At 44.5% G+C, this 25,632-nt stretch overlaps 1 protein-coding gene across 13 annotated transcripts in view; it reads left to right on the plus strand.

Annotated features, from left to right (window-relative positions):
- The window catches only part of rap1gapa (RAP1 GTPase activating protein a), a 459,159-nt gene that overhangs the window by 255,922 nt on the left and 177,605 nt on the right, over positions 1-25,632 (plus strand). For 5 of the 13 annotated variants that reach the window (XM_072244702.1, XM_072244708.1, XM_072244710.1 and 2 more), the window contains exon 1: positions 18,237-18,515. The exons of 5 other annotated variants lie outside the window; for them this stretch is intronic. In XM_072244702.1, the coding sequence (XP_072100803.1) occupies positions 18,433-18,515 (83 nt within the window). In that variant the 5' untranslated portion in view covers positions 18,237-18,432. Of the gene's footprint in view, positions 1-18,232; positions 18,516-25,632 lie in introns of those variants that run through there. 3 more of the 13 variants (XM_072244707.1, XM_072244706.1, XM_072244713.1) reach the window with 3 other exon arrangements.

Below are 25,632 nucleotides of genomic sequence, written 5' to 3' on the forward strand. Positions count from 1 at the left end.
GTGGATGATGGTCCGTGAATTCTTCCAGCATGTCAGCTTTGGCTTGGCTGGACAGAGAGCAGTGGACACAGCTCAGAACATCACAGAGACCTACTCTCTTTGGATTCTGCCACGACCTTGGTAAAGCAGCCAGCACAATCAGAGTCCCTGGGCATTCTCTATTCACTCTTCTCCCCTCTTCTCCCATCGAGCAGAAGACACAAAGACCTGGAAACACGTACCACAAGACTCAGGGGCAGCTTCTATCCCACTGTTGTAAGACCTCTAAGGGTCCCCTAAGGTGATACGATGGACTCTCAACCTCACAATCTACCAACTTTTTCATTACTGTGATCTTTACCTTTTTGTGTCTTTTTATGCTGCATCAGATCCAGGGTAAGAATAATTTCATTCTCCTTTACTGGAAATGATATTAAACAATCTTAAATTGAGTTATTGAATCAGAATCCGTATCAGGTTTAATATGTCATGACATTTGTGTCTTTGCAGCAGCAGCACAATGCAGATAATTACTGTAAAACCGTAAATTACAGTAAGAAGGATATATATATTAATAGTTAAATTTTAAAAAGTGGTGCAAAAAGAAAGAAAATTGTGAGGTAGTGTTTATCGGTTCAAAGTCCCTTCAGAAATTGGATAACAGAGGGGAAGAAACTATTCCTGAATTGTTGAGTGTGTGTTTTCTGACTCCTGTACCTCCACCTTGCTTGCTTGAATGAGAAGAGGGCACGTCCTGGGTGATAGGAGTCCTTAATGATACTTTTTTGAGGCATCGTTCCTAGAAAATGGCCTGGACGGTGGGAAGGCCAGTGCCCATGATAGAGCTGGCTGAGTTTACAACGCTCTGCAGCTTATTGTCTACCTGCCCTGCACTTTCTCTGCAGCTGTTACACCTTATTCTGCACTTTGCTATTGTTTTCCCTTGTTCTACCTCAGTGCACTGTGTAATGATCCGATCTGTATGAACAGTTTGCAAGACAAGCTCTTTACTCAGACGATAATAAAGCAATTTCAATACCAGAAACATCTTGAGATTTAATCGGTGCCACTAGGTGGCAGCACACAGCAGCAGTATCCAGCCGCGTTAGTTTTCACAGAGGCAGCTGGTTCACGGGCGTGCCTCCAGCCTCAGTTCAGATGCACAGAGGTATAGTGCTGTAGAACACAGAAACAGGCCCTTCGCATCAAGTTGTGCATGCGACCACGATGACTAGCTGTTCCTACCCCACTCGCGTTGCATCTGGCCCATACCCTTCCTCTCCTCTCCTCGTTCCTCTACCTCCACCGCCTCCCCTGGTGACTCAATGCACATAACCGCCACTCGCCGACTTCTCACAACTTCACGTTTGAACTGAAAATGTCGAATTGGTCCTGAAAAATAGCTGATGCAAAATTATTAAAATTACAACTAAACAAGCCTGCTGCCAAAATAAAAATGTGAATCAAAACCAGTTTATTCAGTGTCAATGGGGTTTGAGGGGACCCAGTGAAAAATACACCTTGTGGCCACTTTATTAGTTACTTAGTGTACCTAATAAAGTGGCCACTGAGTGTATGTTCAATGTCTTCCGCTGCTGTAGCCCGTCCACTTAAAGGTTTGATGTGTATTCAGAGATGCTCTTCTGCACAGCACTGTTGTAATGTGTGGTTTTTTGAGTTACTGTCACCTTCCTGTCAGCTTGAACCAGTCTGGCTATTCTCCTCTGACCTCTCTCATTAGCAAGGTGCTTTCACTCACAGAACTGGCACTCACCGGACTTCTTGTTTTTTGCACCATTCACTGTAAACTCCAGAGACTGCATGGGTGGTGTGGTAGCGTAGTGGTTAGCACAACGCTTTACAGTACTAGCGGCCTAGGTTCAATTCCCACCGCTGTCTGTAAGGAGTTTGTACGTTCTCCCCGTGACCACATGGGTTTTCTCTGGGTGCTCGGCTTCCTTCCACAGTCCAAAGACGTACCGGTTGGTAAGTTAATTGGTCGATGTAAATTGTCCTGTGATTAGGCCGGGGTTAAACTGGGGGCTGCTGGACGACGGGGCTCGAAGGGCTGGAAGGGCCTACACCACACTGTATCTCAATAAATAAATTAGGCTGTGTCCCGGGTGACGGTGACCCTTAGTGACGGATGCCTCCCTTCTTAAAGACATCCTTCATGGGGGAAGAGTTGTGCCCATGATGGAACTGACTGAGCCTGTTTCAATCCCATGCATCGGATATGTGGAATGGCCTAATCCTACGCCTGGTCTGATGATGCTATAGCCTCTACAACTTATATCCTCATTATTACTGTACTTATGATTTTTTGTATCTGCAGAGTTGGTCTTCCTTTGCACGTTGGTTGTTCGTCAGTCTGTGTGCGTAATTTTTCATTGATTCTATTGTATTTCTCTGTTCTACCGTAAATGTCCACAAGAAAATGAATCTCATAAGTGGGAACAATTTGATTCACACTGGGAAAAATGGTTTAACTACATAACACCTCATAGGCTTGATTTTATTCTCACAAGTCAATGACTATGTTGTTAAAAAAAGATCACTCCCTACTTTGTACATAGTTTTCTTCTTTTGATTGTTCTTTCTTCCCTCTCCTTTCTATAAGTGTATATCTCGGATAAATATTATGTGGAGATTTGGGTCAAATATGATTATGTGATATATATGTACAGTATCTGAAATACATCTTATGGAAATGTTTGATGATGAAATTCAATAAAAAATAAATTACAAAAAAAGGAAAATGAATCTCAGGTACACGTACTTTGAGAATGACTTCATTTTGAACTTTTGAACTTTGTTAAGTTTAAAGATGTTCCATTGTGTCTCCCGCTCATCCCAATCCCCTCTCAAAGCAATCTCTACAAGTGCTGATGTTTCTGTCATTCAAAGACAATGAATGCTGCTGTAGTGGTCTCTGAGGACACCAATGTTTAACGCAGTGAAAGGGTATTCTGACAGTAGACTCGTGTTGATTGGTGTAATACAGGCTCTAAGCAGATAGCAGGCCTGATTGCTGTCAAATAAACTCACAGCACAGTATGACAAGAGAGGTCAACTCGAGCTAGAGTTCATCTGTCATGCTGCTGATTGAAATAGAAAGAAATGAATTGTGAAGATTTCAATACTTACTCGTGCAGACATTAAGGCTGAAAACATTTTGTTTTCCACTGAAGTCTGTCCATCTTTCACTGCATAATTTTCTCTTTGGTTACAGGAGGATATGGACTCCTGTATATCATCACCAGTCCATTAAACTACCTGCAATTTAGCGATTAAGGATTAGTTTTATTTGTCTTCTGTACACTGAAATATACACTGAAATGCTCTTACACTACTCTCTATAGTAAATTTCTTGATATTTAGAAACTTTTCATTTCATTATTTTTGAGAGCATCTTTGCTTCATGCGCCAAAGACCAAATGGAAAAACAATGACAGAATGCAGAATAAAGTGTTACAGTTACAGAGAAAGTGCAAAATCAAAACAAGGGAAACTGTGACATGAGATTCTGTGGATGCTGGCAATTTTGAATAACACTTGAGAAATCTCTCATGTCAATGAGATTTCCACCATCTGCAGCATCTCTTTGGCTTATGACTGATTATTCAAAGTTGAAAGTCAATTTATTACGAAAGTACATACACAGTCTGTCACCCTGAGATGTATTATCTTGCAGGCATACTCAGCAAATCCAAGAATCACAACAGAATCAATGAAAGACCCCACCCAACAGGACAGGTGACAACCTACATGTACAAAAACAACAACTGTACAAAGAGAAAGAGAAAAAAGAAATATTAATAATAATAATAAGTGTATAAGCAATAAATATCAAGACCATGAGATTAAGAGTCCTTGAAAGTGAGTCCTGTTCAGAGATAGGGCGAGTGAAGTTGAGTGAAGTTAACCCCTCTGGTTCAGGAGCCTGATGGTTGAGGGGTAATAATTGTTCCTGAACCTGGTGGTGTGGGAGCTGAGGCTCCTGTACCTTCTTCCTGATGGCAGCAGCGAGGAGAGAGCAAGGCCTGTATGGTGGGGTCCTTGATGTTGGATGCTGCTTTCTTGCGACAGCACCCCATGTAGATGTGCTCAATTGTGGGAAGGGCTTAACCCGTGATCGACTGGGCCATATCTATTATTTTTCATAGGATTTTCCATTCAAGGGCAATAGTATTTCCATACCAGGCTGTAATGCAGCCAATGAATATATTCTCCTCCACACCTCGAAAGAAATTTGTCAAAGTTTTTGATGTCATGCAGGAACTTCTAAGAAAGCAGGGAGAGGCACTGCTGTGCTTTCTTCATAATGGCACTTACGTGCTAGACCCAGGACAGATTCCTCTCCACAGATGCTGCCTGCCGTGCTGAGTTCCTCTAGTATTTTATGTAAGGTAGATCGTGAGATCACACGTGCACCCTTATCATACTGGGAGACCGATCAATAGTTTTATAACAGTGGGATACAAGCTGTCCTTGTGCCTGGTGGTAAGTGCTTTCAGGTTTTTGTATCTTCTGACCAATGGGAAGTGGGGGAGAGAGAGAATGTCTGGGGTGGGTGAGATCTTTGATTATGCTGCCAGCGTACTGAGGCACTGTGAGTGTAGACATACTCAGGAGCGGGGAGGCTGCTGTCTGGGATGTGCTGACCTGCGTCCACAACTCTGTGCAGTTTCTTGCTGCCACGGGCAGAGCAGTAGCCGCACCAAGCTGAGATAGGATGCTTTCTATGGTGCGTCAGTGAAACTTGGTGAGGGTCAACGGGGACATGACAGATTTCTTTAGCCTCCGGAGGAAGTGGTGCTTTCTTGGCTGTGGCATCCACAATGTTAGAACAGGACAGGCTAGAGTCAAACAAAGGAGAGAAAATGTTAGATTTTCTTCTCCAAGAGACAGAGTAAACTAGAGAGCTTTCTCATTGAAACCTGTTGAATATTGAAAGGCCTAGATACAGTGAACTTGACATGGATGTTTCCAATATTGGGGGAGTCTAGGACCAGTGGGCACAGCCTCAGAATAGAAGGAGATCCATTTTGAACAGAGTTGAGGAGGAATTTCTTTAGCCAGAGGGTGGTGAATCTGTGGAATTCATTGCCACAGATGGCTGTGGAGAACAAGTCATTGGGTGTATTTAAAGTGGAAGTTGACAGGTTCTTGATTAGTAAGGATGTCAAAAGATATGGGGAGAAGACAGAAGAATGGGATCATGTGTCTTGTGGTTTATCATTATTGTTGCTAAGACCAGAGTTTTTATTTAAATTTCAGATTTCTTTAGTTATTTAAATGAAAATTTCACAACTCCTGTGGTGGGAATTGAACTCATGACCCTGATCAATAAGACCATAAGACACAGGAACAGAATTAGCCCAGCTGGCCCATCGAGTCTGCTCAGGTCAACTCAATTATCCTGCCTTCTTCACGTAGACTAGACTCCCCCACTATAGGAAACATCCTCTCCACTTCCACTCTATCTAGACTTTCAATATTCAATAGGTTTCAATGAGATCCCCCTTCATTCTTCTAAACTCCAGTGAGTACAGGCCCTGAGCTCCTCATATGTTAACCCTCTCATTCCCAGGATCATTCTTGTGAACCTCCGCTGGATGCTTTCCAATGCCAGCACATCCTTTCTTGTATGAGGGGCCCAATACTGCTCACAATACTCAATGAAGTCTGACCAACGCCTTATAAATCCTCAGCATTACATCCTTGCTCTTATACCGTAGTCCTCTTGAAATGAATACTAGCATTGCAATGGTCTGGAAACTGACAGTTAATCCAGGAATGGTTGCAAACTCCTCGTAGTGTGTATTGATTTCCCTTTATTTATCGAAACGTGGATGCTATGTTGTACCAAGAGGAGGACCAACAACACACAGCACACTGCATATAGCACATATGATTATAAACTCAGAAAACATGCCGTCACAAAGAAAAAATGATCATAGTATTGTCAAAATCCCTGAGTAGCATGACTATCTATTAATGGCTTTTTGTTCAGGTCCAGCTTGTTCTTCCACCAAAGAACACTGGAGGGCAGTACTGAGCAAACAGCAGCCCTTTATAAATCTGGTTAGTGTTGTAGGTTAACTTTATAAATGAACTGTTTCAGTGTGAAAATATGCAAACAGTTTGGCATGAGGTTTTGTAAAACAAACTTGCATTTTTGTTACACTTTGCACTTACTCAGGGTGTCTCAAAGCACCGTTAATAAAGTCCTTTCAAAACTGCATTCGTTGTTGCCATGCAAGAAGTGGAGGGGACTTTGTACAGTGTTGGATTCTGATGTTTAAATCAAAGGTTCTTTCAGAAGTCAAGAAAGAGGCACAAAACTTGTTCCTTCATGATAGTTTTATTAAGTGTTGATAGAACAAAGAAAAATTGAAATGAACAGTGATAAAGATCTACTAGTGAAGGGAACACAAAGGTCCTAGGTGCTAAGATGGCGAATACCTCATGGTGCAGCTCTCTTATACCCAAGGAAATTCCATTCAAATTTGTAGATAAGAGTCAACTAATGAGAGAGTTCTTATTCAAATAATGCAGAACCAAGAGAAGCTTCCAGGATCATACGTTGTATGTGTGTGTTCGTCCATCATCGACGTCGATGAGGACCTCGACACCATTATGATGGTGTCGAGACTAGCGCGTGATTTGGATTTAAGTGAGGGAGAGTTGCGCAGCGTCAGCCTCACTCTCTCTTCCCAATTCTCATCTGGATCCTGTGGCAAGATGGCTGGAGATGGGACTAGGCGCAGTGGATGACCAGGACGTCTTCTGTGTCTTGTCCTGCTCTACATGTTCCACGATGCTTGCAGAGACCACCTTCTTGACCGTTGGACCTTCCATTGGTCTCGTCCGCTCAATCCGCCAGAGTCTGTCGTCACATGCTGGGATAGACAACTCCCTACCTCACCGAGGATTTGAGACCCGTCGACTACCCTCACCTGGTTTAGCCGGCTTGTCGAAGCCGTTGCCCAAGGTGTGGCTGCTGTCGCATGCAAACAGCCACGGGGAGCCCCAGGTGAGAGCTGAGTGCCAGGTGGGGACCAAAGGTGGACTAACCACCTTGAAAAGGACGCGACATGTTCCCCCATCAGAGGTGCTACCCCTCCCTGACACCTCATACACCCCTACCTTGTATAACCACTAGGAACACACTGCGTAGATATACCATCACCACTAGGAAGCATACTCAGCAGTTACTTGTACAGTATATAAGTAATTATATAAAATACAAGCAGAGAATTAATTATAAAACTGTAAAGAAAATATCAGTTAAACAGTCTAACCTAAGAATTAAGCAGTCAGATCCAACAAAAGCAAGATCCCACAAACACTGGACATGCCGTGCCGCCGTACACTCAGTGACCACTTTATCACGTACGCCTGTATGCCTGCCCATAATGCAAATATCTAATCAGTCAATCAAGTGGCAGCAACTCAGTGCATAAAAGCATGCAGGCATGGTCATGGGGTTCAGACCAAACATCATCACAGGGAAGAAATGTGATCCAAGTGACTTTGACTGTAGAGTGATTGTTGGTGCCATATGTGCTGGGTTGAGAATCTCAGAAACTGCTTACTCACTGGGATTTACAAGCACAAGAGTTTATAAGGAATGGCATGAGAAATTTAAAAAAATATCCAGTGAGTAGCAGTTCTGTGGGCAACAACACTTTTTTAATGAGGGAGGTCAGAGGAGAAAGGCCGGACTGGTTCAAGACTCAGTAATTACTGAGGCTTAAACCCTTCAGTAGTCTTTCGAAAATCCTTCAGAAGAGTCTGTTGAAAACCCGTCAGGAGAGTCTATTGAAAACCCGTCAGCAGTCTATTGACAACCCTTCAGTATCGAAAACTTTTCAGTTGAGTCTATCGAAAATCCTTCTGTAGGGTCTATCGAAAAGCAAACAAAAATGGTGGTGAAAACGTGAAATCAGAACAAAGTGCTCGAAGTAATCAGCAAGACAGATCAAAACAAGCAACTAAACAACAAGAACAAAACAAGCCCCTTTCCGAGTTTATATTGCCATTTATTCTTGTTTCTAAAATGCCATCCTTCTTATCTTAAACTTCATCTGCCGCCAATCTGTCCATCCTATCTATTTTTTTTATTTAGAGATGTAGTGCAGAACGGGTCCTTCCGGCCCCACGAGCCTCACTGCCCACCCACCCACCTACTTAACCCGAGTCTAATCACAGGACAATTTCCAATGACCAATTAACCTGCTGACACATACGTCTTTGGAATGTGAGAGGAAACTGGAGCACCCGGAGGAAATCCATGTGATGAGAACGTGCAAACTCCTTACAGACAACGTCCGAATTGAATTCCAAATTCTGACACCCTCAGCTGTAATAATGTCACACTAACCGCTACACTACCCTGGTGTGGTATTCCCTTGCTAAGGATATTCCGTAATCAATCACGTTACACATTGTATTTTCCCAAAGACTGGAGAGAGAAATAAAATTATTTTCTGCCATTAAATATCATTGTCATGATAATGTTAGATTACTTACTGCCCTTCACGCCCCTGGCGTTTAGGGCAGTAATGAAGCTCCTCCGTCTCTGTCTGTCCATACAGTCACACTCATGAAGGACCCTTCATTGCGGTTACTGTAACAATTTAGTTTTACCAGTCAGGGTTTTTAGCCCTGGGCTGAACTCCTGAGCCTGTAGGATGGCGGACCCCTCTTTATGTGGCCTCTAACCTTTGACCTGTCTGGCATGGGTGACCCTACCAAGAGCCAAGCATAGTCACTGAGGCACAGTAGCCTCCAGACCCTAGGACAAGGTTGTGGTCCGCTTGGAGGAATGTTAGATTCGGAATGAAGAATTGTTATTTTATTTAAATTTTCTTTGCCTGCTTGTATTTTGATATAATCACCTATATACGTGTAATAGTTCTGTGAGTCTTCCAGTAATTACAGTACAGTATTTTTCTGGAAGCTTCTTAGCTTTCTTTAGCAAGTGTCACACAACTTGACTCAAGCTATTTTATAAGTGAATTGTTATCACTGGAATGTTGTCGTCTCCAGTCAGAGAATAAGAAGGCCATGACTGCTTTTTCCTTTGTCTTTTCTTTGTTCTCTCAGCTGTCTCTGGTTTGTTCTTTGTTCTTGTAACACTGAGTCAAATGATCAAAAGCAACAAGCTTTATACCTCAATCTTAATTTCCAAAGAACTTTTAGATCGCAAGAACATTAGGATCCAACAAGAGGAGCAGAACAATGTGAAGTTGAGGGGAAAGAGGTGTGTAAATTGTAACATGTACGGTTTCAGTGGATCAGTGGCTTGGCTTTAATAGTTGACAGCAGTACACATAGGTGCAGAATTAGGCCATTCGGCCCTTCGAGTCTGTTCCACAATTCCATCGTAGCTGATTTATTCTCCCTTTCAACTTCATTCTCCTGCTTCCTCCCAGAAACCTTTGACACCCTCACTAATCAAGAACCCATCAACCTCTGCTTTAAATGTACACAATGACTTGGCCTCCACAGCCATCTGTGGCAATGAATTCCATAGATTCACCACACTCTAGCTAAAGAAATTCCTCCTTATCTCTGTTCTAAATGGACGTCCCTCTATTCTGAGGCTGTGCCCTCTGGTCCTAGACTCTCACCATTGAAAACATTCACCCCACATCCACTCTATCCAGGCCTTTCAATATTTGATAGGTTTCAATGAAATGTCCCTCTTATTCTTCTAAACACCAGCAGGTACAGGCCCAGAGCTATCAAATACAGCTCATCTGTTATCCTATCATTCCCAGAATCATTCTCATGGATCCTCCCCGGACCCTGTCCAATGTCAGCACTTCCTTTGTAAGATAAGGGACCCAAAACTGCTCACAGCACTTCAGGTGATGCCTCACCCATGCCTTAAAAGCATCAGCATTACTTACTGTGAATGCCTGCAAGAAAATGAATGTCAAGGTTGTATATTGTGACCTATATGTACTTGTGTTGGCACGTGGCCAAGTGGTTAAGGCGTTCGTCTAGTGATCTGAAGGTCGCTAGTTCGAGCCTTGGCTGAGGCAACGTGTTGTGTCCTTGAGCAAGGCACTTAACCACACATTGCTCTGCGACGACACCGGTGCCAAGATGTATCAGCCCTAGTGCCCTTCCCTTGGACAACATCGGTGGCGCGGAGAGGGGAGACTTGCAGCATGGGCAACTGCCGGTCTCCCATACAACCTTGCCCAGGCCTGCGCCCTGGAAACCTTCCAAAGTGCAAATCCATGGTCTCACGAGACTAACGGATGCCTATATATATGTACTTTGATAATAATTGAACTTTGAACTAGATGCTGCCTGACCAGCTTGAGGTCATCCAGAATTTTGTGTGTGTTACTCTGGATTTCAAGCGTCTGCAGAATCTCTTGTGTTTTTAATAAGCTACTTACCTTTAACTTTACCACCTGGCTGAAGCGAGGATTATGCTGACGTGCTTAAATTCACGGGGATTACAGCTGGGACCTGCTCATTAAAACGCTTTCAGTAATTGGAGAAAAGTGTTCCTTTGTCAGAGTTCGGAGGAAGAAGTGAATGGAACACCCGCTTGACGATTGCTGTCCGTGTTTATTCAGCAACTGCAGAATGGCATCCATTGATTAACTCTGATCTTCAGGCCACTGGTAGCCTGGCAACCAGCTGCCTCTCTCTACTTCTCACGAGCTACCAGTTGGTTCCAGGGTCACAGAGTGCGGGGGATTCACTGAGGTTCCTGTTTAAAGTTGCTATCCAGCACATTTACACAAACTCTGGTTGAGTCAGCTGTGAAAACCCCCACTCAGAGGAAAGTCGACTTCTGAGAGGAGCGAGTGTCTGTGAAATGTATTTATTTATTTACAAACAGCGTGGAATTAGCCCTTCCTGTGCTTTGATCCACGCTGCCCAGCAACTCCCCGATTTAATCCTAGCCTAATCACGGGGCAATTTACAATGACCAACCGGTACGTCTTTGGACTGTGGGAGGAAACCGGAATATCTGGAGGAAACCCACGCAGTCACAGGGAGCACGTACAAGCTCATTACAGGCAGCAGCAGGAAATGGACCTGGGTTGCCTGTGCTGTAAAACGTTGTGGTAACCACTATGCTGCCCTGCCAAAATGGGCTCGGTGTAGTCCAGAACCTTCAATGGGAGGGGGAATGTGAGATTATACGAGGTCAAAAATCAGTTTTTAGAGCAGTGTCAATTTGTCACTCTGTGTGTCAAATGGTTGGTGTGATGCGTCTAGTGTGGTCGTGTAAATTTTCCCATGATTAGGCTAGGGTTGCTGGGCAAGTGTGGCTCCAAGGGCCAGAAAGGCCTATTCCATGTTGTATCTTAATTAATAAACAAACAAACAAACAAACAAACAAACAAACAAATAAATAAATATAAGTCTATAGATTGTGTAACACACACACACACACAAAATGTTGGGGGAACTCAGCAGGGCAGGCAGCATCTATGGAAAAGGTAAACAGTCGACGTTTCAGGCCGAGACCCTTCACCAGGACGATAGGTTGTGGAGGCAGTCCCACTTAATCATCACAAATGTGATGTAATCTCAACTAACTAAGAATAAATGTACAAACTGAATCATTCTTCTGTTCACCTGGGAGATCTTGGGCAGACCTCTCAGAGCTGAAAACAAAGAAAGTATTACAAGAAATAGAAATAGGAAATAAAGCAACCACTGGCGTAGAAATTAAGAAATAATTCCAAGGAAAGATTTCGCTGGAAACATGCAGAGCAGCCAATCATATCCTCGTTGTAATTTTTCGGGAATGACTCGAAACAGGAAAAGTGCCCGAGGTTTGGAGAGCAGCCAATGGAGTAAGAAAGTTTTAAACAGAGTGGTGCAGAAAGTCCAGCAGCTGTCTCCACAATCAGAATCGGGTTTAATATCACTGTCCTACATCACAAAGCCTGTTGTTTTGCGGCAGCAGTACATTGCAATATATAATAATAAAAATCTACAATTTACTGTAAGATATCCAGTCCTGTACAAAAGTCTTAGGCATGTTTATGGCAAGGGTGCCAAAGACTTTTTTGCTCAGTACTGCAGTAATTTTATGTGTTGCACTCTACTGTCACCTCAAAAAAAAACCCAAATGTCATGACATATGTGAGTGATGATAAACCTGATTCTGATATGGGTCTCTATTGTGGACTGAGAGAGGAAGGGGGCAGGGAGAGGGGAATCATGGTTGGGAAAAGGAGAAGGGAGAGGGAAGCACTAGAGAGACATTCTGTAGTGATCAATAAGCCAATTTTTTGGGATCAAATGACCTTGCTTAGTGTCTCAGGGCTGGGTGTGTTGGCATTTGTGCCACCCTGCCCCTGGCACTCTTCCTCTGCCACCTGTCCCACACCCCTCCCGCGCGCCCCACCTTCACTATTCCCAACATCCTCTGCTCCCACCAGATTTACGAACTCGCTCTCAGCTCCACATTGACAAATACAGTACTGTGCAAAAGTCTTAGGCACCCTAGCTACATATATCTGCCTAATACTTTTGCACAATACTATATATGTTTTAAGTAGTGCAAAAAAGGAGTGAAAAATACTGAGGTAATATCCATGGGTTCTTTATCCACTCAGAAATCTGATGGGAAGAAGCTAAAAACATTGAGTGTGGATCTTCAGGCTCCTGTACCACCTCCTTGATGGTAGCAATAAGAAGAGGGCATGTCCTGGGTGATAGGGGGGTCATTAATGATGGATGCTGCCTTCTTGCGGTATTGCCTTTTGATGGTGTTGTCAATGCTGGGGAGGCTAGTACCCATGATGGAACTGGCTGAGTTTATACGTTTCTGCAGCTTTTTCCAATCATGCGCTGGCCCTTCCACAGCAGATGGTGAAGCAACCAGTTAGAATGCTCCCCATAGTACGTCTGTAGAAGTTTGCTAGAATCTTTGGTGTCATACTAAATCTTCTCAAACTCCTGAGAGTTCTGCGAAAGATGGATAATGGGAGGTGAGGTAGGAAGGGAGAAGGAATATACTTTGGAACTGAGATTCTGTGGAGATGACTTGTTTAATTTTCAGCCCGATTTGTGGTCCACTGTGTTGGATCCTGATGCTCGTGTGATCCAAAGGTTCTTCAGAGGTTAAGAATGAGGTATAAAACTTGCTGCTTATGATCATTTTATTCAGTGTTATAAGAGCAAAGAAGAGATACAAAGAAGCACCTTGGCTCACCAAATGTGTTGCACATTGGCCCCAGAGTAACATTGTTTTGTTTGGCTGTTTTCATGGGAATTTGCATATGGCTGACAATTAAACTCGAACTGAAGCATGGAGAGAGGGAACAGAGAAAGAGAGACAACGGAGGGGGAGACCAGCTGAAGAGAAGGAACACATCCGGTATGCCCTTCTTGCTTATTATCTATTTCACTGGTGCTGAAGTTGAGAGCTTCAAGTTCGGAGAAGTGAACAGCACCAATATCCTGTTCCCTGGAGGCACCACAGACAAGAGAGTTCACCAATTCCTCTGCTTCCTCAGGAGGCCGAAGAAATTTGGCAAGTCCTTGTCAAAGCTTGTCAACTTTTATCAATTCATTTGATTTATTTTTTTATTCTAGCGATACAGCTCGGAATAGGCTCTTCCAGCCCAATGGGCCACACTACCCTGCAACCCACTGATTTAATCCTAGCCTACTCACGGTACAATTTCCAACAACTAATTAAACTACTAACCAGAATGTCTTTGGGAGGAAACCAGAGCGCCCGGAGGAAACTACTAACTGGAATGTCTGTGAGAGGAAACCGGAGCACCTGGAGGAAACCCATTTGCACATGGGAAGAGCGTTCAGACTTTCATACAGAGGATGCTGGCATTGACTCCGAATCCGACACTCCAAGCTGTAAGAGATGCTCCATAGAAAGCATCCTATCTAGATGAGTAACAGTTTGTTATGGCAACTACTCTGCAAGTGACCACAAGAAATTGCAGAGTTATAAGCAAGCATAGGAAAGTTAAACTGCTCCAAAAATACACAACAATTCTACACCCTAATCCAACATGATTCAGGGTTTGTTTGTATTAAACTGCCAGAGCGAACTGTTTGACATGTCGTCTAGATGCTGGGATGGCTTAACAACAATGCAAATCCTGCTGCTAAATGTGTCAGACCCCACTGAAAGTCATGAGAAACAAGGCAAGTGGATTGAAGTTTAAAAAAAAGCCTGGAATCTCCATCATACAGGGATCTCTGTTTTAACGTGACCCAGTTCAATAGAGTGTGGGCTGCTTCCTCATCCCACCCTCAATGTAAAGCCAACCTAGGCGCACCGCCAAGTGCTCTAAAGTTGCCTTGGCAAAGTGCACCGGTTACTATGAATCATGTCTGTGTTTCTGGTCTGATGCTCAGCTCTCGCCTGCTCACTTTGCCTACAATGTTGACCACTTCTACAGAGAGCGCAGCAGAATAAATCTGCCAGTGAGTTCAAAGACAAGTGTGAGGGTTTGACAAAGAGAGTAGGACTTTCACAGTGAGCGGTAGGGCACTAAGGAGTGTGGTAGGACAAAGGACCTGGGAATACAGATCCTTAATTCCTTTAAAGTGACATCACAGGTAGATAGGGTAATAAAGACATTGGCCAAGGTACAGGAATTGGGATGTTATGTTGAAGTTGTATAAGGCATTGTTGAGGCTAAATTTGGAGTATTGTGTTCAGTTACCTACCCACAGGGAGGATGTAAATAAGGCTGAACAAGTGCAGGGAAAATTTACAAGCATGTTACCAGTACCTGGGGACCTCAGTTATAGAGGAAGATTACATAGGTTAGAACTTTATTCCCTAGAGTGTAGGAGAATGAGGGGAAGATTTGATAGAGGTGTACAAAATTATGAGGGGTATAGACAGGGTAAATGCAAGCAGGCTTTTTCCACGGAGGCTGGGTGAGACCAGGACCAGAGGTCATGGGTTAAATGTGAAAGGTAAAATGTTTAAGGGTGAGCCTGCGGGGGAGCTTTTTCACTCAGAGGGTGGTGAGGGTGTGAAATGCACTATCAATGGAAGTGGTTATGATTGCAGCATTTAAAAGAAATTTGGACAGGTACATGGATGGGAGGACTATGGAGAGCTACTGAGCAGGAAAGACATGATGGGACGAGGAGGAAGAAGAGTTCATCATGGACTAGGTGGATTGAAGAGTCTGGTTCTGTGCTCTAGCACTCTACGTGTTGCTCCTGACAGTGTCCTGTTTGTGTCTGAACAGCAAAGCCACGGATCATAATCTCTTAATCCTGACTGTTGTCAATGTTCGGAGGTAATAAGTGAGTCTGAAAGGTTCAAACAATTCCTGCTCCCTCACTCACTGGTAAGGAATACCCAGTGAGGAACTGAACCTTCAGGGTCTAATAATCCTATATCTGATCCTAATCTGAGGTTCATTCACACATGCCTTGGAAAGTAGTCCTCTCTAAAGTAGAACCAGGTAACCCCCGGTTGTACAGGGGAGAGCAGTTGACTGTTCTGTTTCTAAAACACCAGAAATGCTGGAAATCCAGCACAACAGCCACAAAATGCTGGAGGAACTCAGCAGTTCAGGCAGCATCTGGGGAGAGCAATATACTGTTGACGCTTCAGGCCGAGACCCCTCATCAGGAACTGGAAAGGAAGGGGGAAGAAGCCAGAATCAGAAGGTAGAGGGATGGGGAGGATGACAAGCTGGCAGGTGATAGGTGAGACCAGCTGGGTGGGGGGGAGGGTGATGAAGTAAGAAGCTGGGAGGTGATTGGTAGAAAAGGCAAAGGGCTGAAGAAAAAGGAATCTGATAGGAAAGAGAAGGAGGAGGGGCAGCAGGTGGAGGTGATAGGAGGGTGAGGAGAAGAGAAGGACAAAGAGGGGAGCCAGAATGCAGAATGGAAAGAAGAGAATGTGGAGGGGGAGAAAAGATCAGAAGTTGAAGAAATCAATGTTTGTGACATCAGGTTGGAGGCTACCCAGACAGAATATGATGCATTGCTCCTCCAACCTGAGATTAGGCTCATCGTGGCAGTAGAGGAGGTCATGGACAGACACTCTTAACTGCCAACCTTGGCACAAAAATGTAGACTGATTAAAAATCTTTAACAGGGTGTGTTGAAAATTTAAAGTTATGATGACCCTTCAGCATTTTGCGTGTAAGTTGTTCTGTGCCTGTCCTACATCCTGGGATTCAGACAGCAGTTGTTGTCTGTGATAGACCATGCAAGGCCTGGTGCCTGTGACCTTAGAGATATCCGTGGATGCCTGCTCCAGTTGGCGGGGAGTGACAGATCATGCTTCGAAATAAATAACCACAGCTGTGCACGAGGAATGTTGTGCGTATCGAGTAACAAGTTATTTGTGTTTCAAATATAAAATTAGCAATCCGTGGTGATATTGCAGGTACAGCGTGCAATAGCCAGGCTTCTGAACAACGTTTCCTCTTGCACTGACTGGGAACATTTCCCCCGGCTCCTGCCTTGTTGCCTGGGTCGCTGACTGGAGCAGAGTGTGAATCTACTGATGAGAAGTTAACGTCCAGCTCTCAACAGCTAATTGTTTGTTGTGTGTGTGGCCTGGCAGTTTGCACTTTTTTTTGGTTGTGTGTGCGTCTGGCCTGTCAATCTGCGTATTTCCATCGGTCTGAGACTGCGATTACAGAACTATGTCCATCCCGCAGTTACAGATCGAGTTACCCGCTTGCCTTCAAAAGGGTCCACTCTAGATAGTAAACACAAGAGATTCTGCAGATGCTGGAAATCCAAAGCAACACACACAAAATGCTGGAGGAACTCAGCAGGTCAGGCAGCATCTATAGAGAGGAATAGACAGTTGAAGCTTGGGACTCAGATCCTTTCTCCCATGGTCCACTCTATTCTCTTCAGTCCATTACCTCTCCCACCTATCGCCTCCCGGTGCCTTATTTCACCCCCCCCCACCTTGTTTTCTCTGGATCGGCAGAGGCTGAGGGAGAACGACAGGGGTTAATGAGGAACATAGACAGAGTAGACAGACCATACCTTGTTTCCTTGGGTTGAAACCTCTAATACAAGAGGGCTTGCATTTAAGGTGAGGGGGGTAATTTCAAAGGAGATGTGGGGGGCAAGTTTTTCACTCAGAGAGTGGTGGGTGCCTGGGGTGGTGGTAGAGATAGAAACATTAGAGACTTTTAAAAGATGTTTAGACAGGAGCATGAATGTGAGGAAAATGGAGGGATACGGACGTTGTGTAGGCAGAAGAGATTAGTTGGCCATTGTATTTCTAATTTAATTGGTTCAGCACAATTGTGGGATGAAGGGCCTTTTCCTGTGCTCAACTGTTCACCCCCTCACTTTCCCCCTCACCTGGTCTCACATATCACATCACCTGCCATGTTCACCCCCTCACCTGGTCTCACATATCACATCACCTGCCATATTCACCCCCTCACCTTCACCCTCACCTGGTCTCACATATCACATCACTTGCCATGTTTACCCCATCACCTGGTCTCACATATCACGTCACCTGCCATGTTCACCCCCCCCACCTTCCCCCTCACCTGGTCTCACACATCACCTGCCATATTCACCCCCCCCACCTTCCCCCTCACCTGGTCTCACACATCACCTGCCATGTTCACCCCCTCACCTGGTCTCATGTATCACCTGCCATGTTCACCCCCTCACCTTCCCCCTCACCTGGTCTCACACATCACATCACCTGCCATGTTCACCCCCTCACCTGGTCTCACATATCACATCACCTGCCATGTTCACCCCCCCCTCCCACCTTCCCCCTCACCTGGTCTCACACATCACCTGCCATGTTCACCCCCTCACCTGGTCTCACACATCACCTGCCATGTTCACCTCCTCACCTTCCCCCTCACCTGGTCTCACATATCACCTGCCAGCTTGTTCTCCTCCCCCTCCTGATTCTGGCTTCTCTCCCCGTGATTTCCAGTCCTGACGAAGGGTCTCAGTCGCAACTTCGACTGTTTATTCCCCTCCACAGACGCTGCTTGACCTGCTGAGTCCCTGCAGCACTTTGTGCGTGTGCTGCTCTTCAGAGCGTCGCTGGCTGCTCTCTGACGCCGGTGGGTAGGTGGAAGGGTTTAGTCAACATTCCAGGGGGAAGCTCCACCCCCTCCCTTTATGAAAACGAATCCGCAGCCAAGAAATGGAATTGGAGGCATGTTTTAAAAAGCTGCAATTTTATATTGCGAGTGATTTTTGTCAGAGGTGGGAGGTGTAAATGAGAGAATGGGGCCCTTAAAACCCACCCCCTTACCTCGCTTTTAGCAAGGAGAGCCTTCCTGTAAAAGTTGGGAGCTGTTTAACTCTGAACCCTCACGCAGGCAGTGTTGTTTGGAGTGTGAGTGAGTTACCCTGAGCACGCCCCCACCCCGGCTCCTAGACCAGCAGCAGAGGCCGTGAAAAGCTACACCACTGTGTCAGCCCAGCTGGGTCACAACGATCAGTGCCGACATGCCTGGCAGCAACGTGAAATTCAGAGCCTTGGTAATTCTAATCAGTTTGCTTCACCGGGCGAGGAGGAGGAAATGCTCAAGGTAGAATGTTTGATTTTCCAGTTTGCCGACAACAGTTCAGTTCAGTTTTGTTTTAACTTTGCAAAGGTCCGAGTGCTGTCACTGGTGCTGTTAAAGTAGACAGTGTTTCCTGGTTGTCCTCTGTACAAGGCAGGTACCGAAAAATTGCATTTTGTTCTGAGAATGAAATAATTAGCTCAGCTAGTAGTGTATAACCACAAAAACTCTCTAGGGCAGCCTTTACTTTAAGCACAATAACAACAGGTAGATGGAAATGTTGAGAATCAGGTTTAATATCACTGGCATATGGCATGAAATATGTTGTTTTGCAGCAGTACGGAGCAATATATAATAAAAATTATAAATTACAATAAAAAATGTGTACGTAAAAATTGATTAAAAAAGAAAGTGCAAAAAGAGAACAAAAAATACTGAGGTTGTGTTCGCAGGTTCATGGACCGTTCAAAAATCAGATGGCAGAGGGGAAGAAGCTGTTCCTGAAACACTGAATGTGTGTCTTCAGGCTCCTGTACCTCCTCCCTGATGGTGGCAATGAGAAGAGGGCACATCCTGGGTGATGGGGGTCCCTAATGATCGATGTCACCTTTTGAGGCATCGCCTTTAGAAGGTGTCCTCGATGCTGGGAGGCCAGTGCCCACGATGGAGTCATATCCATGTTGGACATTGGCAGAAGGTGGGCAAAAGAGCATGGCCACTGTCCAGGCCATTCTCTCTTCTCCATACTAGCATCAGGAAGGAGATAGAGGGCGCCTTGGTTCTCATACCACCAGGTTTAGGAACAGTTATTACCCCTCAACCATCAGGCTCCGAAACAATGTACTCTCTAAGTTGTGCGCACACACACACATCTTTTGCTACTAGCACACAAAGGAATGGTTGTCACCCTCCACCTTGTTAGCATGTTAAGTATGTTTCAGGATCGTACACAATCACATTTCTTTTTCCGATGCGGACAGTGTTGATGGCGTGGAGTTTGCGGTGATTTGCTTGCAGGTTTTAGAATTGGCTTATTTATACTGTTTTTATTTTAAAAAATTATTGCTTCACTATGTTGAATTCCAACGAAGCAAAGGGCATGAAGCGCAAAAGAACTGTGAGTTCATTTAAAGCAGAATGGCTGAATGAAAGATTGCATGTTGGCTGTTTATCTGCGTTGTCTGCAGTTTTTCATTGGTTCTGTTGTGTTTCTTTGTATTTACTGTGAATGCCCACAAAAAAAAGTATCTTAGGGTTGCAGATGATGACATATATATACTTCGATAGTAAGTTTACGTTGAACTTTGAACTCTGTATCTTGGGTGCCAGAGGTTCTGCAGATGCTTGAAATCCCGAGGAACATGCCACAAAAATGCCGGAGGAACTCAGGCAGCGCCGGGCCTGGACGCTTCGTCACGCCAACTGTTTATTTGCCTCCATAGATGCTAACCGACCGCCAGCATTGTGTGTGTGTTCCTGCAGCAGTCTTTATTGGACAGATGCCTTTCATACAATTAGGAGATTAACTTTGTTCGTCACACGTATATCAAAGCATTGTTTGGGTCAACGGCGTCCGAGGATGGACTGGAGGCAGCCGCAAGTGTCGCCATGCTTCCAATTCCACACGCTTTATAGTACAGGCGACTTGGGCTCAATTCCTCCCACAGTCCAAAGACCTACTGGTTAGTAGGTTAATTGGTCATTGAAAATTGTCCCATGATTAGGCTAGGGCAAAACCTGAGGATTGTTGGGCAGCGTGCTCCAAAGGGTCAGATGGGCCTATTCCATGATGTGTCACAATTAAAAAAACCTGATGGCATGAACATTGATTTCTTTAAGTTAGGGTAATTACTCCCCCCTTTCTCCATTCCCCATTCTTGTTCCCCTCTCACCCATTCTCTTCTCCTCACCATCACACCCCTCTGGTTCCCCCTCTCCTTCCCTTTCTCCCAGGGTCCACTCTCCTTTCCTATCAAACTTCTTTCTCTTCAGTCCTTGGCCTTTCCCACTTATCACCTCCCAGTGTCTTACTTCATCCCCCCTCCCTCACCCACCTGGCCGCACCTATCACCTTCTAGTCTGTACTCCTCCCCCACCCCTCCCCACCTTATTCTGGCTTCTTCCCCCTTCCTCTCCAGTCCTGACGAAGGGTCTTGGCCCGAAACACTGACTGTTTATTCCTCTCCGTAGATGCTACCTGACCGGCTGAGTTCCTTCAGCATTTTGTGAGTTTTTTTTTCCATTTGAAGATCTGTCAAGATTCCTCTTAAGTATTGTTAGCGCTGACAAGCTGTTTCGAACGTCACTGTCCAATTCTGCTGGCTTGCTGCTTACGTACCTGAGGGATTCTCTCAGCACAAGCCTGCGTCACTGATCGAGGCGTTTCACTGTGGCCTGCCTCACCCGTGTGACCCTGCGGTGAAAGGTATGTTGCAGCAGACAGGTGTATCCTGGTGGGATAAACCCAATCCACCCGCACCTGACCTTCCCGGGACAGAAAAATTCCTCCAGGGCAGGCAGGAGTGGAAGAAGCTAGAAGTGGTCACCATAGCAACTGACTCCTAAGAACAGCATCGTCATCAGAAGCCCTTGAACCTCTGTACCCAGACCGTCTCCAGGAGCAGAGAAAGAGGCCACCACAAGATCATGAGAGACCAGAGCAGAATCAGGCCATTCAGTCCATTGAACCTGCTCCACCATTCCATCAAGGCTGATTTATTATCCCTGTCAACCCCATTTTCCAGCCTTCTCCCTGTAACCTTTGACACCTTAACTAATCAAGAGCCTGTCAACTCTGTTTTAAACATACCCAATGAATTGCCCTCCACAGTTGTCTGTAACCATGAACTCCACAGATTCACCACCCTCTGTCTGAAGAAACTGCTCCTCATCTCCGTTCCAAAGGTTCGTCCTTGTAGACTGAAGCTGCTTTCTCCAGGTGTTTGGGTTTCTCTGTTCTGATATTCGGTCCAAAATGTGTCCAAAATTGAGAAGTGGAGAATATTGTGTGGCCACATGGTGGCAGTTCGTGGAACACCATTAGTGTAACACTGTTACAGTGCCAATGACCCAGGTTCAGTTTCTGCCGGTGTCTGTAAGGTGTTTGGACATTCTCCCTGTGACTGCGTATGTTTCCTCCAGGTGCTCTGGTTTCCTCCCACATTCCAAAGACACATGGGTTAGGTTTACTAGGTTGTGGGTATGGTATGTTGGCACTTGTAGGCTGCTCTCAATGCATCTTCTGACTGTGTTGGGTGTGAAAAAAATACTGCATTTCCCTGTACATGTGACAAATAAAATCAGTTCTTAAAAAGCAGAATAGAATCATGCTGACAGGGTCTTTAGGATCCTGTGGAGTCAGACTTGTGTTTTCTTGGTACAGGAAGACTGCATCACAGCCTGGTTTGGGAACTAAAGCCCTTGAAGGGAAAACTACAAAAAGTAGCGTCAGCTGATTGAGTGGTGTCACAGCAACAATCTTGCACTCAATATCAGAGAGACTAAAAGATTGATTGTGGCCTTTAGAAAGGGTGAGACGAGGTAACACACTCCAGTCCTCATCAAGGGATCAGAAGTGGAAAGGGGGAGCAATTTCAAGTTCCTGGGTGTCAACATCTCTGAGGATCTATCCTGGGTCCAACATATCAATGCAGCTACAAAGAAGTCCTGACAAGGGTCTCGGCCCGAAACGTCGACGTACCTCTTCCTAGAGATGCTGCCTGGCCTGCTGCGTTCACCAGCAACTTCTATGTGTGTTGCAAGGCACAACAGTGGCTACATTTCATTAGGAGTTTGAGGAGAACTGGTGTGTCACCAAAGACTCTTGAAAATTTCTACAGATGTACCGTGGAGAGCACTCTAACTGGCTGCACCAACATCTGGTGTGGGGGGAGAGGCAGGCATAGCACAGGATCAAAATAAGCTGCAGAAAGTTGTAAACTCAGTCAGCTCCACCATGTTCACAAGTCTCCCCAGCATCCAGAACATCTTCCAGGACTGATGCCTCAAAAAGCCGGCATCCATCATTAAGGACCCCCACCACCAGACTGAGGAACAGTTATTACCCCTCAATCATCAGGATCTTAACCAGGTGGGATAACTTCAGACAACTTCATCACCGAACTGTTCTCACAACCTATGGGCTCACTTTCAAGGACTTTCCATCTCATGTTCTCAATATTTGTCACTTATTTGTTATTATTATATTTTTATTTCATCTCAGCTCAAGCTGGTAAAACTTGAGGTACAGGGAGAGCCAAACACACTCATTTCTCAATTGCTAGGAACTCTCAGACTATTCTATTGGTGTTTAATATTGTGGTTTTCTGGAGATCTACATAAATATTGCTGTGTAGGCCTAATTCTTTAATGTTATTGTGTAGTGATTTGGGGATGATACCAGTTGTAACTATTACTATTGGGACAATGTATACCCTGTTCATGTTCCATAGTCTTTCAATTTCCTCTTTTAATTCAGCATATTTCTAGTGTTTTTCACTTATTGATTTCTGTGAGTTACGTGTGTTTGGAACAGCTGTATCGATTCAATAAGTTGTTCTTGCTCATTTATCCTGTGATATTAGATCTGGACAGCTTTTATGGATTGTCTTAACTGTAATAATGGATTGGTTGTAATATGATTTGTAGGACTCTGACTCTAAACCAGGATCAGACTTGCATTTATAGTAAGGTATGTTTGTTTTTATGAGTTTGTATTTTAAAGCAAGATTTTGGCAAACGATGTTTGCCACGTGATTGTACCCGTGTAAGTAATCTGATTGAGTTAAACTGCTACAGGATCCTGTAACGTGTGGATGGTTTCTGATTTCTCTGGGCATTTTCTGCATTTATCATCTTGAATTTGTTTGTCTCGTATTATGCATTTTTGATCATTTTTGGTGTTAATCGCCTGGTCCTGTATTGCCACAATTAATATTATATTTTTGCGCAGTTTGTTTTTTGTTTTGAACACTAGGTGTTGTCCGTCTTGTTGAGTGCAGTCTGTCATTGATTCTATTGTGTTTCTTATAACTGCTGTGTATGCCCACAAGAAAATGAACCTCAGGTTGTATACAGTATGTACTTTGAGAATAAATTGACCTTGAACTTTGAGTTGAGAGTAAAGTCATACTGTTTATAGTCCAGAGCTTTGAAAGATTTGTGCAGGCAACTTATTGTCCAACACCAGACAAACTGGTACTTAACCATCTGGCGGAACACATGTCATCTTCCAGAATACAAATGCTTCTCTTTCTTCTTAAGTAGCACCCACAAAATGCTGGAGGAACTCAACAGGACAGACAAATGAATAAACAGTTGTTGTTTCAGCCTGATATCTTCTTTAGTACTGGAAAGGAAGAGGGAAGTTGCTGGAATAAGAAGATGAGGTGGGGTGGGGGAGGAGGACAAGCTGGAAGGTGATGGGTAAAGCCAGGTGGGTCGGAAAGGTAAAGGGCTGGAGAAGGAATCAGATAGTCTGGTCTGGGTGAGTCTATGGCCAATGAGTCGGAGGGCAGCAGAGATCACAGAGGGGGAGCAGTGAGAGAGGGTTACACTGAACTCCCGTCAAAATGAAGATTTAAGCATCTTCAGGGTAGGTGTTCCTCAAAGAGCAGAAAATCATAAACACAAGAGATTCTGCAGATGCTGGAAATCCAGAGCAACACACACAAAATGCTGGAGGAACTCAAGAGCAATTTCAGCACATCTACATACTTAGGAGCCTGTGGATATTCAGCATAACATCTAAAACTTTGACAGGCTTCTATAGATGTGTAGTGGAGAGAGTACTGACTGACTGCATCACAGCCTGGTGTGGAAACACCAATGCCTTTGAATGGAAAATGCTACAAAAGGCAGCGGATTCAGCCCAGTAATCACAGATAAAGCCCTCCCAACCACTGAGCACATCTACATGACATGCTGTCATAGGAAAACAGCATCCATCGCCAGAGATCATCACCACCCAAGTCATGTCCTCTTCTTTCCGCTGCCATCAGGTGGAGCGTACAAGAGCCTCAGGGCTCAGACCACCAGGTTCAAAAACAGTTACTACCCCACAAATATTAGGCTCTTGAATAAAAGGGGATAACTACACTCACTTGCCCCATCATTGAAATGTTCCTACAACCAGTGATCTCACTTTAAGGACTCTTTATCTCATCATCTCATGTTCTCATTATTTACTGCTATTTATTTATATTTGCATTTACACAGTTTGTTGTCTTCTGCACTCTGGTTGATCTTTCATTGATCCTGATATAGTTACTATTCTATAGATTTACAGAGTGTGCCTGCAGGAAAATGAATCTCAGGGTTGTATATGGTGACATACATATGCCTTGATAATAAAATTTACTTTGAACTAATTAATAGACTTTCAGTCAAGATGGCTCCTGCGTACAACTCTCCCCTCACTCAACCATATGTTTCACTTATTTTATGTCTTTTATGTGTGTTTTTTTGTGGAATGTGATTCTGGAACTGTTGGAGCCTGTGATTTGCAGTTTGGAGATCATTTGGGTGTTTTCGCATCCTGCAGTCTCCAAGAGGATTCCAGGAGACAGAGGCAGTGTGAGGGATCTTTGTGGGCAGAAGGCTACGGTGAGGTGAGCCCTGGCTGCCTGCTATTTGATCACTGGTAGGAGCACTCTGCTACGGAGAGGGGAGAGGCTGTCACTGTGCCTAGAGTTTTCTGTGTTTTGGATATGGACTAGGTTATAGACTTTTTTCCAGTCATAGTTTTTTTTAATTCAGTGTTTTCCGCGCTATTTTTCTGTTCTTTTTTTTGTGTTCTGGGGAGAGATATTTGGGGGTTGATGTAGCTGTTCTGTTTTTGTTCTTTTTTAGTGCAGGGAGGGGAGATTTTGGGAGTTGCTGATTGTGCTGCCATTCTTTTCTTTCTTGGTTTCATGGTTATCTGGAGAAGAAGGATTTCAGAGCTGTATATTTTGATTATAAATGAACCTTTGAACTCAGCAGGGCTGGCAGCATCAATGGAAGTGAATAAACAGTTGGCATTTCAGGCTGAGACCCTTCTTCAGGACTGGAAAGAAAGGGGAAAGATGCCAGAATAAGAAGGTGGGCTGAGGGAAGAAGGACAAGCTAGAAGGTGATAGGTGAAGCCAGGTGGCCGGGAAAG

Source organism: Mobula birostris, chromosome 27 (genome assembly GCF_030028105.1).
Source record: "Mobula birostris isolate sMobBir1 chromosome 27, sMobBir1.hap1, whole genome shotgun sequence".
NCBI classification, from domain to species: domain Eukaryota; kingdom Metazoa; phylum Chordata; class Chondrichthyes; order Myliobatiformes; family Myliobatidae; genus Mobula; species Mobula birostris.